The sequence below is a fragment of the Wolffia australiana genome, chromosome 11 (assembly GCF_029677425.1).
Source record: "Wolffia australiana isolate 7733 chromosome 11, ASM2967742v1".
In the NCBI taxonomy this organism is placed as follows: Eukaryota; Viridiplantae; Streptophyta; class Magnoliopsida; order Alismatales; family Araceae; genus Wolffia; species Wolffia australiana.
In genome coordinates this window covers 694,014-707,937 of record NC_135845.1, presented here as the reverse complement: position 1 = coordinate 707,937, position 13,924 = coordinate 694,014, and the positions used below count along the sequence as shown (strand labels likewise).

The window sequence follows — 13,924 nt, the reverse complement described above, 5'->3', positions numbered from 1 at the left end:
CTCATCATGGCCTTATATAGGGCCATGATGGGCCCCTTACGCAAATGTCCAACAAGGGGCCCAATAAGGACCCCCCATTTTACAACTTAATTAAAAAAAACTAGGAAAGAGAAAGAAAATGATACGGAATTAAAAACAACACGGACGTGTCACAACGAGTAAGGGTACTTGTCGTGACGAACACAAAACAGAGAATAGAAACAACGGAAAAAAATATAACGACGGGTGCGAACACGTGCTTTACCCGGGGTACTTAAACCCGGGCGTCTTCACGGACGCTTTGGTGTGCAGGTCGGGCTGGACACAGACCGGCGGCGATGCTGGTGACGGTGATGATGTCGGCGATGGCTCTGTTGATGATTCATCGGCGTCATCAGGATGCGCTCCATCAATGAGTCAAATTATCTCAACAATAAAATCAAAATAAAAGAAAGAGAAATGACTAATTTGGAACTTTCACAATGTACCTTGATAAAAAAAATCCGAATTCAAAACAGACTATCAATGCAATTTCAGAATATAGAAAAAATAGTTATAATTTTTTTGATATTCACCGCGCCTCCCTGGCAACGGCGCCAATTGATAAGCCTAAAATTGGTGTGTAAATATGTCGTTATTTGGGTTTTAGACTTATGCAATAAAATTTATAATAACCCTTAATCACTAAATACTATGTATAGAGCAAGCAAGGGGTCTAACCACTGGAAGGCACTAAGCAAGAATTTTATCCTATTTCCAATCAATTAATTCAAGACTGATTTAATTTTGCATTTAATACACCTTAATTATCTTTAATTCTGTTTATATTAATGAAAATTAAGTAGAAACTTAATTTTGATCTTAATGTTTCCAGTCAAGACACTCAAGATAGGATAATTTTGATTATAATATCAGACTAGTTCAGACTACCAATTTCTCAATCAGGATGATTTATGAAGATAACTTTATGTATTAAAATTGGGAATTATTAAGCAAGAAAGGGGATTTTAAAATTGGACTTGAAGATGGACAAATTTTTGGATTTAGGTTTTCTATATATTTAATTGAATTTTCAAACAATCAATTTTGAAATCTAGAAATATAACTTAGACTAATTAACCTAGAGAGAGAAAGTAGAAGAATTTGGGGGAAATTGGATTAAAGACAAAATTTGACCCTAATCTAAAGATCTAAGATGCCAAATTGGATGAAAATCAATGTAGAACTAAGGATTAAAAACCGGATCTTGAATCAAAATCAAAATCCAATGCTTATCACCATTCAAATCAACTTCAAGGGCATGTACATTTCGGCCATGCCATGGCGTTTTAGAATCTTCCAAGAAGTTCAAAAAGAAAATTAGAAACTTACAACTTTCAATGATCAATCAGGATCTGTCGACTTCCAAAGCAACTCTTGTGTCCTCCTTGGCGAAATCCTTGGGGAGAGCTTCAAAAAGTCCCGTTTGCCTTCTTCCCGACCTCTACTTAAAAATCCAACCATATGGGTCGTAGAGGGGGAAAAGACAAACGTGCCCTCAAAATTTCAGCTCAATCGGACGGCTAGATATTAAGATATCGCCATTTTACTAGCGTTTAATCTCAACCGTTGGATCATTTGATTATTTAAGAAAAAATAGCTTTTTCTTATTGGCTGACACCTTTTTTCCTTGTTTTTGCCATCCTCAGATCTCGTTCTGACACGTATTAGTGCGCTTCCACAAGCCGTGATCATTGCTCAATCATGCTGCAATTACGTGGAGGAGAATGCCCCACGTCGCCCCTGTATTAAAAAAATCAGAAAAGACAAAATCACCTTTTCGTCAGACATTATTACACGCAGTATTTGATTGCCACCTGCATTTAATGCACATGGCGAATCGATTATGGCATGTATTAAATACAGAGAATTCTTTTATACATGCATGTGGTGTCGGTTGCCGCGTGGAATAAATGCATGCGGCTAACCGATTCCACGTGCATTAAATATAAAGAATATTCTTGTTTCATAAATGCATGCGGAGATCAATTCTCTGCATGCATTTATTGCACAAAAAAGCTAATAAAAAAAGACAAGGTTTACCTTTTTTTTCTCACCAACCGCGCCACATTGTTCCTTTCGAGCTAGTGATTTGCTCATTATGGCATCACGCATTGCGATGGCATAATGAGCGAATAACGCTTTCTCTTCTTTTTCTGTTTTTCAATGCATCCACTTATTCGCCCGAATTTCGGCCGAATGACGTAGATGCCACGTGATATATATATAATGCTTTTTAAAAATGCCAAATAAATAATAAAATAGATTTTTTAAATTCTAAAAATCATTTCTTGGCCAAATAATGGTCAGAAAATTATAAAACAATATGGAAAATTTTTGGGAAATTAGTAAAACCCTTACCAACCTTTAGCCAATTATTTTGAGCGCTGTAAAAAATATTTATTCAATGCAAAGAGGTTAAATACCATGTAAAAATACTAAAAATTCAATACAATCATAAAATCAAAGTGCAAGTCATTTATATCCATTTATATACGATAACATGCAAAGATGGCCATTAAAATGCATAAATGTAATGTAATATACATAAATTTAACATTATAATTATCACCCTCCTCTCTCTCCCTCTCTCTCTCTCTCTCCATCCCTCCCTCTCTCTCTCTCTCTCCCTCCTCTCTCTCTCTCTCCATCCCTCCCTCTCTCACTCTCTCTCCCTCTCTCTCTCCATCCCTCCCTCACTCTCTCTCTCTCTCTCTCTCTCTCTCTCTTTCCTCTACCTCCCTCTCTCTCTCTCTTCTCTCTTTCTTCTCTCTCTTTTCTCTCTCTCTCTTCTCTCTCTTTCCCCTATCTCTCTCTCTCCCTCCCTCATTCTCTCTTCTCTCCCTCCCTCTCTCCCTCTCTTTCCCCCCCTCCCTCTCTCCCCCCCTCCCTCACTTTCTCTCTCTCTCTCCCTCTCCCTCCTTAACTCACTCTCTCTCTCTCTATCTCTCTCTCTCTCTCTCTCTCTCTCTCCTCTCTCTCCCTCCCCCCCTCTCTCTCTCCCTCCCCCCCTCTCTCTCTCCCTCCCTCACTTTCTCTCTCTCTCCCTCTCCCTCCTTTCCCCTCTCTCTCTCTCTCTCTATCTCTCTCTCTCTTCTCTCTCTCCCTCTCTCCCTCTCTTTCCCTCCCTCACTCTCTCTCTCCCTCCCTCTCTCTCTCTCTCTCTCTCCCTCCTTCCCTCCCTCCCTCTCTCTCTCTCTCTCTCTCTCTCTCTCTCTCTCTCTCCCTCTCTCTCCCTCCCTAACTCTCTCCCTCCCTAACTCTCTCCCTCCCTAACTCTCTCTCTCTCTCCCTCTCTCTCCCTCCCTAAGTCACTCTCTCTCTCCCTCTCTCTCCCCCCCTAAGTCACTCTCTCTCTCCCTCTCTCTCCCTCCCAACTCACTCTCTCTCCCTCTCTCCCTCTCTCTCCCTCCCTCCCTCTCTCTCCCTCCCCCCTTTCTCTCCCTCCCTCCCTTCCTCTCTCTCTCCCTAACTCACTCACTCTCTCCCTCCCTCCCTCTCTCTTCCTCACTCTCTCTCTGTTTCTCTCTCTCTCTTGGGCTTCTCTTCTGCTCTTTCATCTCTCTCATGTTTTTGATTGTTGACCATATTCGAGCCCCACATTGAGATGCCAAACTATTGGATGGCCTAGTTCATAATCTGGAGTTATCTGATTAAACGTCATTTGATAAGAAAGCAGTTTACAGTGGTGATTAACAAGAACCTACTGATACAATGACTATATAATAAAAACTATCAGATGTTATTGCCTCAAATACTTCCAGGCCCCCATGTGCTAAGATGGCTTAGTTATTTATGCATCCAATTTGCACCCCTCCTGTGTGGTTTTGTCACCAATGCATACGTTGCCAACCTATGTGGGACTGACATGCATGATAGTTCCTACGTGGCGCTGACACCTGGCCCATAGCACCTATGTAGTGTTACCTTCCACTTCCCTCCATGAAATGTGCGGCCTCGTTATCAATCATCCATTTATCTATCATCTATCATGTCGATTGCTCCCCATACACGGGGCCACATTGAGATGCCAAAGTATTGATGGCTTCGTTCATAGTGTGGAGATATCAATTCTTCAACCATGCTAATCATTCCCCAAAAACCTATTTTTTGGCATGCTTTTTTTTATCTAGGGCATAAGCAAATAATTAATTCATCATTTTTCTAATCAGATACAATTGTCCCTAAAACAATTCCCATGTTGATCATACTCGAGCATTAGCTCAGAAGTTAGTTCATATAGACAATCAATTAAGGGCCAATAAAATGTGGTACTTAATTATCAAACTTATCAATTATCATTGCTTCAAGACAGAGTGATATCTCGGCCCCCAAAAATTTCCAATTTGATTAAACTCAATCCCACGAGTTTCCAAAATATGAGATGGCTCAGTATGGTAATATCTAATTCACATAATTCGATCAGAAAGTCGTTCTCTAGTAGGCATAACGTGATATTTATTTAATTATAAAAATCATCATATCTCATTACTTTAACATGGTGCCAATTATTGCAAAAGGTACTATCATGGCAATACAAATTGTGATGTCATTACATCCAATGATTAGCAGAAACTTGTAATTTTTGTTAACCCATAAATAACATGGATAGATAGAAAAATATGTGATTAAAATCCCAATAAATGGTGTGTGGCACTGTTCGCCTGTTCCAAGCCCGATATCTGATGGCGATATCATGACGGATGTTGAACCGGATCTCAAAAATGGACTATTCACTCTTTGTCTACAATGGTCATCCGGTATCCAGATATCGGTTGCTACAGTGTCAATATCTGATACTGTTATTCATCCTGATATTGGCATCCGTCTTCGTCTCAAGGGCTGGATGATGATATCAGATATTGGTGTAAAATATCAGTTTCATTTGACATCCGACGTATGAATATAAATATATTTTAAATAATTTATGATGTGAATATAAGCTATTGGGAGCCATATGTAAAGTAAGTTTGAGCATTTATTAATTTTCCAAAAGGATTTCAATTAACATTTTGCTTAATATTTTTTCCTTAGTCTGGCCCACTACAAAATGGGCTAGAGATCATATTGGGACCCCAATAGACCCATCATACACATAGTAGTCATAAAGGCTAGAGTGCAGGTTTTTTTCACGAGAAATATGTTCATATGTATCTATACTATTAGAACTTAATATTTTTTTCCGTATGGGAATACATGCAACTCGTTCAAACTGATATTTGGATATTGGACATCATTATCTGGATATCAAGTTTGGGTACAGATTTTGATATTCGATATCCAGATGTTGGATTTCAATATCTGGTACCGGCATCCGCCACATGTGGAACCCTACAATATCTATCCCAATATCCTATATCTGATGGATAATAGCTGTCCAATATCCAATATCATGTACCTGAAACCACCCCAGTTTTCTCCAAATATTGAATATTAGTGGTCTGATATCGGATATCGGACCGGCAAACACGAGTGTGCAGAGACTAAGAAGAAATGAGGGGTTGGTGGTGTGGAGGCATTGTGGCACCACTTTATAGTTGTGAAGAGAATGGCTTCACATGTTGTTAGAGGTTGTTATTATGACAATTGATATCCAATCACAATGTAAATACATTGAAGTGGCAGTGCATCTGCATTGCCATGTCACATTTAAATGATTGAATGATTTTTTCCCTTTGACAAGAATGACACACATCAGTGTGACATCAAATTGAAGGAAAAAATATGCTGATATCGTTTTAATATATGTGGCCTTGAACCCAATCTCACATTCCAAATTAAAGGAATATAATATGGCTTTGATAAAATATATGCATTATTTAATTCACCTAAGCTGCATAAATGCAATATCACATTCCAAATTAAAGGAATATGATATGCGTTGATAAAATACATATGCATTATTTAATGCACCTACGCTGCTTTAAAATGTTAAAAAGAGAATAGTACGTACATTCGCAGTAGAGAGAGTGGCGTCGCCCGGACTTGAACCGGAGACCTTCAGTGTGTTAGACTGACGTGATAACCAACTACACCACGACACCTTGATCAAGGGTAAAATTTTACAATATTTAAATTAAAGTTTTTGTTCAAAAAGTAAGGAAAAACGCAATTTTCATTTGATTTATAATAATATTTCAAATTATTTTATAAGTAGGTATCTAGAAAGAGATCAATTGCATATTTTAATATACATTTATATCAACCTGTTACTATGTATAAATTTGAGTGAAACATCAAACAATAGTTCCAGCTCAGTAAAATAGTTTAAAAGCAGGAAAACAAGTTTAGTATCTTTTGATAATTTTAAGGCACCATCCATCATTGTCCCTTGCTCTTTTTTTTTTATAGAAAAATGAACTTTATTGACCTCATCCTTGGTCGCCACTTCTAGGATTATCGTATATGAAAAAATGAAGGGTACATGTATGAGGAGTTGGTAATACATAGAATCATAGTACTCAATATAGTAAAGTAATGGGTGCCCTCTATGAGATATGAGAAATGGAAGGTTAGGAAAAAAGATATAGCCTAATGAGAAAAAGAAACAAACTAGGACTCTGGTTGCATTACTAACCACCATAGTTTTGGATGCCACCACATTACAACCATGTCTCTTTATTTACATAGGCATCCACCATATCTTCCTCTCTAGCTCAACAATTCACTGTCATGAGCATGGTGATTAATTTTCTAGCCAACCTTGTCCTCTGATAAATGAATATTCCTCTCCCAACAAAAAAGAGGGTTCAGAGGTTATATTTCTCGTATAAATGTATAGGTCTCCATTTCTAGTGTTTCAAACTTCGGATATTGATGCTGGCCAACTTGCTTCCTCCGAGTGACTATACCAGATGACATATGTATCAGTGAGGTATTTAATAATCTTTTCATCATATGTCTTTTTTGTGTTCATATAATTTGATGATTTATTGGCGTAGTGCTTCAACAATAAATTTTTTTATTGTCTAGATATGTGGCTCTATTCATCGTCTCTGAAAGATTATAGTAGTTTCACTCGAACATCTGATTGTGGAGCCAATGAGATATTATTAAGCTTCTTTTAGGGGTCCAACATTTTAGCTATTACATAAAGTGGATTCTTTTTAACAATCAATATGTACTTTTGCATCTTTTCCTTCTTCGCATGAATTGCTTTCTTAAAGTCTTGCTGCATCAAGTCTATATCTTTTCACCTTGATTGCCATCAAATCATCATGAACTGCTTCAAATTTTCAATTCAGGATCAAGTAATATGTCAAAGTGTTGAGCATCTCAATGGCTTTATGACAGGGCACCAACATTCAAGAAAAGTACTCATTACAAAGTTGTACTGTGTGGTTGTCTTTGATTGAGCTCTTATAATCATGCCAAATGTGGAATTTCATCTTATCTGGCAGTATGTGTTAAACTTTCAACTTTTTAAAGACTAAACAGTTTGCATATAGATGTGAACCCAGGGTAGTGTTTTCATCAGTGACTCCTGCCTGATATCATGCTCTATGTATCATACTGACATCAGTTATTATAAAACATAACATATACAAGCATGCCCAGGAGTCAGTTAAAAATTTGATATTTATTGGAGGGGGAACAACAAATACCCACAAAAAAGATGGGCTACATTATAAAACATTTTTGTTTGTATTGCTTTGCTCAGAAATGGATGTTTCCAGACAAGATTGAAGATGGGTTTCTCTGCAGCGTGGCAGAAGAGACGATCATGGTCGGCCTTCCTCCTATTCTCAATCCTTGTATTCGGCGTTCTCTTCTTCAGCAAGCAATCCCTCGAACCCGCCGTCTCCTCCTTCAGAGATGAACTCCAGTTAAGCGCTCTTCCGAACCCTCCGGCGTCCAATCTGAGCCCAATTTCCGATTTTTTCGACACCCCAATCGATTTCTCCCCTCCGGAGATCAAGAGCAACGATAAGGAAGAAATTTCAAGGCTTGTGGGGAAATTTGAGAAGTTGGGTCGGTGCGATTTGTTCAAGGGGAGTTGGGTGAAGGATTTGGAGCGAAGGTATCCATTGTACAAGCCAGGGTCGTGCCCTTATGTTGACGACGCCTTCACTTGTCAGGAGAATGGCAGACCCGACAGAGAGTACCTCAATTGGAGGTGGAAACCTTATGATTGTGATCTTCCCAGGTGAGTTTGATCGCTTGCATTTGGATTTTCGATCGTGGGTAATTAGTTTGTGATAAGTTTTTTGTAATCTCTTTGGAGCAGGTTCAATGGGACAGATTTTCTGGAGAGATTGAGAGGTCGGAGGTTGATGTTTGTGGGTGATTCGATGAACCGGAATCAGTTTGAATCTATTCTCTGTCTTTTGAGAGAATCCTTGGTGAATAAGAGCAGAATGTATGAGACTAGGGGGTACCCTATATCCAAAGGCCGGGGGTACTTCGTCTTCAGATTTGAGGTTATCTCACTCTCTTTCTCTCTCTTTCTACTTCTGTAAATCTATCTCCAAAGATTCTCTCTTTCTTTTTCTAATTATATATATCAATCTATCTATCTCCACATATTGATTCTCTCCCTCTCTCGCTCTCTTCATCTATCTATCTCTACAAATTCTCTCTTTCCCTCTCTATGTATAAATATATATCTATCTCCACAGATTCATTCTCTCCCTATCTCGCTATATACATATATTTCCCTCTTACACTTTCCCTCTGTGCATATACATATCTATGTCTCCACACATACACTCTCTATGTATTCATCTCCGCATATTACTCTCTACCTTCTATCCATCTCCGCATATTTACTCTCTCTTTCTTTATCTATCAATCTACCTATATATCTCCACAGATTCATTCTGTCTATCTCTCTTTATCTACCTATATATCTCCACAGAGTCATTCTCTCTATCTCTTTCTATCTACCTATATATCTCCACAGATTCACTCACTCTCTCTCTCTCTTCCCTCGCTTTTTATCTATCTATCTATCTATTTATCTTTCTACTTGGGAATTTGATGGAATTGTGTTTAAGTTGTAGGACTATAACTGCAGTGTAGAGTTCAGCCGTTCACACTTTCTAGTGAGGGAAGGAACTCATCGCACATCCCAGGGGAAATCTCGACCGTCCCTTATGATCGATCGCATTGACAAGACCTCCACCAGATGGAAGCGTGCTGATGTTCTTATCTTCAACACTGGCCACTGGTGGGGCCATGGAAAAACCTCCAAGGGGTAATCACCTGCTCTCCCTATGTCTTTCTCTCTATGTCTCTCTCTCTCTCGCTCTCTGTACATAAATTTATATCCTGAACGTTACATATGTTCACTTGATTTGAACGTAGGTGCCAAGTGCTACAAAGATTAAACCTTTTTTCTACACTCTCTATCCTACATTATACATAAGTTCAGTAAGTTTGGATTCATGTACCAAGGGGTGACACGAATGCGTTTCTCTTTCCTGAAGGCCACATTTGTTCACTTGAATGGAATTGTTCTGCCAAGGGATACCAATAACACACCACTGCCTGACTGCTTACTCTCTCGCTCTCTCTCCCTACTCTCCCCTCTCTCTTCCTCTCTCTCTTACTCTGATGATTACCGCTGTGTCAATTATTCAATATCTATGAAGCAACTTGATCTGACATCTCTATCTCTCAAACCCAGGCGACATGACTTCCAATAAGTAGAAAATATAAAGCATCTTGACCTCCCAACCCTTTCTCTTCCTCTATCTTGCTCCTATGGTTTCAGCTGTGACGATTATTAAGTACTGTTAAAACAACTCAGTCAAGCCGCTCTATCTCTCTCAGACCTCTAACGACATGCCTGCTTATGTGTACCTCTAAAGCATCTTAGCCTTCCCTTCTTTTCTTTCTCTCTGCCTCAACCTTTCTCTCTCTCTCTCTCTTCTGTACGTATATACCTTATTTTTTCATTTGCTCATTTAGATTGAAGTCCAGTGACAAGAAAGTTCCTGGAAAGTGTCTCTTTCTCTCCCTCCCTCCGTCTCTTCTTCTCTATCTCTACCTCTCTCTCTTTGTTTGCGTGTCTCCGTACGTATACATCTTATTTGTTTTATTTTCTCATTTAGATTGAAGTCCTCTGCCAAGAGAGTATCATGAAAAGGGCCCCTACATCTCCCCCACTCCTTCTCCGTATCTCTTTCTCTTCCTCTACCTTTCTCTCACTCTGTTCGTGTCTCTATAACATATACATCTCAATTTTTCATTTGCTCATTTTGTTTCAAGTCCTGTGCCAAGCGAGAGTACCAAGAAAGCTCTCCTCTCCCCTTCCTCTATCTATCTATTTCTATCTTTCTCTCTCTCTGTTAGATTTCATTTGACTGAGCTCTTGTTCTAACAGGAAGGACTTTTACGAAGAAGGAGATATTGTTTACCCCAACTTTGACCCAATGGACGCTTTCAGGAAGGCCATGAAAACATGGGCCTCATGGGTTGACCAGAACATGGTCCCCAGTAAGAACCTCGTCATCTTCCGCAGCTACTCATTGGCCCATTTCAGGTAAGATCATCAGGTCATTGACTTTCCTCTCTGACTGTTTTACCCTGTGACTGACAAAAGTCACCGCATTGACCAGGGGTGGAGAGTGGGACTCTGGTGGGACGTGCTATGGGGAGACCCTGCCGATTCTCAGTGAGGCTACGGCTGCAGTCAATGCCTACCCTCCTAAGATGAGAGTGATTGAGGAAGTCATCAGCCAGATGGAGTCAAAGGCCACGTTGTTGAACGTGACCAGGTTGACTGGCTTTCGCAAGGATGGGCACCCGTCTATCTACCGGACCAACAGAGTAGGAATGAGGGGGTCAACAAGGCGGCAGGACTGCAGTCATTGGTGCCTCCCTGGTGTGCCAGACGCGTGGAACGAACTGGTTTATGCAGCCTTAGTTGACTGGGATGAGCAGAGGTCAGTGAAGCAGGCCCAGAATGGGAATCCTGAATATGTGGGCCACCCTTGAGCCAGATTCACTGCAAGCTTATTTTTGAATGAGGGGCAAGTTGCCGGTATGTTAATAGAGAGGGGAAGATGGAGAAGGGAGGAAAGGGGAAAATAACAGTTTTTCTCTGGATAAGATCATTTCTTGGTGTTTATTCTTATACTTAGAATGAAGAGGGGGGAAGGGTGCGCAAGTAGGTAAGTTTCTATTCAAATTAAGGCATTTTCCCTCTTAATTAGGCATAGAGAGAGAAGTAGGAATGAACAAAGAAATATCCCTCCCAACGCTTATTTGACATGTCAGGTTATGGAATGTAGTTAATTCAATTGGATCTGAAGGGGAGTCCTGAATGAATAATTCACCTATGCGATGGCGCTGGCACAAAAGCTATCGGCATGTGGCTATCTGAGGTAGGAGGAGAGACATGAGATGGGAGAGAAAGATTGGTGATATTTTTCCCTACATGGGACTAGTGAATAAAGTAAAGTTTTGGTGACTCCCTAATATTATGGCCTGGGATGAAGGGCAGCCAACCCAGTTGATAGACAGAGTTCCAAATGACCTGGGTCACAAGAATTAATTTGAGTTCTCATGTAATTAAATGTGCTTAATCTTTCTATGAATTACTGAATTCTGTGTTAATGTTTTTTTGTGGTATTCCAATGGCATTTCTAATTTTCTCTGATCACATGAAGATTCAGGGAGAATGAGCATTCATGTATTCATCTTACAATGATGACAATGCAGTAAAATGTTGCTTCTTTGGGGTCCACACTAAAACACCAGAACTCTAAGGAAAAACTGAAGAAATCATTATGTCATTTGTAGTAAACAACTATTAGGGTCATCAATCAAATTCACAGCATAAAAAACCTCAAATTTAATACGGAATAAAATAAATAAAATAAAAACCTCAAATTCACATCATAAGGTAATATTCTGTTGGATTAATAATTACACATAAATATGGATATCTCGATTACAGATAATATTATATTTGACATTGTACATTACACTTTTCTGGTGGCGGGGCACTTCTGTATATTGTTACTTAATTTCTTGGCCGTGTCATTTTACTTACTAAAAGTGTGCCAGTTAAACAAGCCTTAAAACTGAATATATCAAATTTCTATATAGTGCATACTCATTTTGACAAATAATTGTACCGTTTATTGTTGAACTTGAATGTCAATTATATGGTATATAAATCCAAGGTCTTAAAAACTATGTTTTCTAATCATATAAAATTTGAATTCATTGGCATGAAAAAATTATATAATTTCATTAATATGATACAGAAAAGCAGGGGTATGTTATCCTCTCTAGATGCATGAATTAGACTCATTTTAATTCTACAAAAAACTAAGAAAAATATAACAATTCCCTTGTTTTTTTAATGAGCTGAAGAAATTACATCACACTTATTCAAAAAATGATGAATATGCATTCACCACTGAAAACATACAAGATTCATGAGTTTATGTTTCTCCCTCCTGCCATAGAGAGTAAGCCAGTTCTTTGGTGTGCCATTTGTCTTACGTTAAAAATCTACTACGGCTACCTTGTTAGACCCCTAGTTGAATTTTCACTTTTTATAACAAACATGCAAGGATTTTGGGGCCTCAATTAACATGATCCAAACTCTATTATGAGGTGGAATATTAAATCGAAAAATAATCTCAAGTATACATAATACATAGGACGTGGTTAACCGTCCAAGCCATGTGTGATGAAATTACTAATGTGCCATGAAATTATCAAAGCACACTTCTCATAATTCCACTAGCCTAGCCTAGGAATACAACTACATCTTCCTTGAGTCAATATCCTCCTACACCAAGTGAAGAGTCTATATTGACCATACAAACACTTTCATGGTCTTGTTGATGCATCCGAGTAAGATGGTGCAGAATCTCCTAAGTAGAAAGTCATACCTCATAGTTAGATCACGACCGTCCATCCACAAGGTGTCTTCTTTATCTTAGATAGAAGGGCCTTTATACAACCATGACATGAGTCAACCTTATTTATTCTAGGTATAATATCACTCGAGTATTCATTCAAATCAATTTAGTGTAACTATTTCTCTAAAGAACACCCATTGTTTGTCCTTAATGTCTCTACACTAATGGCTAGGGAATTGACTTTTTGCATCATACTAGTGGGCCTAGACCATGTTATTATTTTTTTAGATATTTTGATGTCTTTCTCCATTATCCTTCGACCAAAAATATTCAGAACACATGTTTAAAGACTAATGTTTGTTGTGTTATAATCTCATCAAAGTTCACTAAATAACTTTTCCGAACCGAAACCCCAATTGAGAGCACCTGCTGATGACCAAATAATTCAACCAAAAGACATGTATACATAGAAAAGTTTTGGAACCCAAGACCTCAGTGCACAAACTGATCTTCTTAACAAATAACACATAAATAATTTGTTTCAAAAAAGTTTCACTTATAAATAACTGATGAAAGCCATCCATTTGATCCACTCCAGGCCATGGGTGGTGGGTGGAGCAAATGCTCACTGGGTTGAGTGAAGTGCTGTTTGAATTTTGAACCACACCAAGAAATGACAATATGATCACCCAGTGCCCGTAATTGGACTATCTCTAGTATAGGCATCACGTATGAATCATCACATGAAATCAAGGAAATAAGTTTAAGCAGACCCTATTTCCCTTTGCTTTATGTGTGCCCCTATTGTATTTTTATCTCTTCAAAATTCAATTCTGAGTGAATTTTTTATTTAAATCTCACTCTTACAAATCAATGACACATGAATATAACCAGGAGAGACAAAATAAAGGTATGCACCTCAACCCAACTTTATTTTGAGTATTGTGCCACCGTTGTATTTTTCTCTCTTGAAGATTCAATTCAGAGTGAATTTTTTTATTTAAATTTCTCTCTTACAAATCAATGGCACATGAATAATATAACCATGAGGCAAAATAAATGTGTGCAACCTGCTAAATTGT

The 13,924-nt window shown here is 38.6% G+C and overlaps 1 protein-coding gene and 1 non-coding gene across 2 annotated transcripts; one reads left to right on the top strand and one right to left on the bottom strand.

The window, feature by feature from the left end:
- Window positions 1-5,988: 5,988 nt before the first annotated feature.
- On the bottom strand, window positions 5,989-6,062 carry TRNAV-AAC (transfer RNA valine (anticodon AAC)). The gene has a single exon. It is a non-coding gene; the product is annotated as a tRNA-Val (tRNA).
- Window positions 6,063-7,666: 1,604 nt separating this feature from the next.
- Window positions 7,667-11,098, top strand: TBL5 (TRICHOME BIREFRINGENCE-LIKE 5). The gene is made up of 5 exons (XM_078583444.1): window positions 7,667-8,164; window positions 8,246-8,438; window positions 9,021-9,214; window positions 10,346-10,504; window positions 10,581-11,098. Exons 1-5 carry the CDS (start codon window positions 7,707-7,709, stop codon window positions 10,957-10,959), a joined length of 1,383 nt encoding a protein of 460 aa, XP_078439570.1. The 5' UTR covers window positions 7,667-7,706; the 3' UTR covers window positions 10,960-11,098.
- Window positions 11,099-13,924: the final 2,826 nt, after the last annotated feature.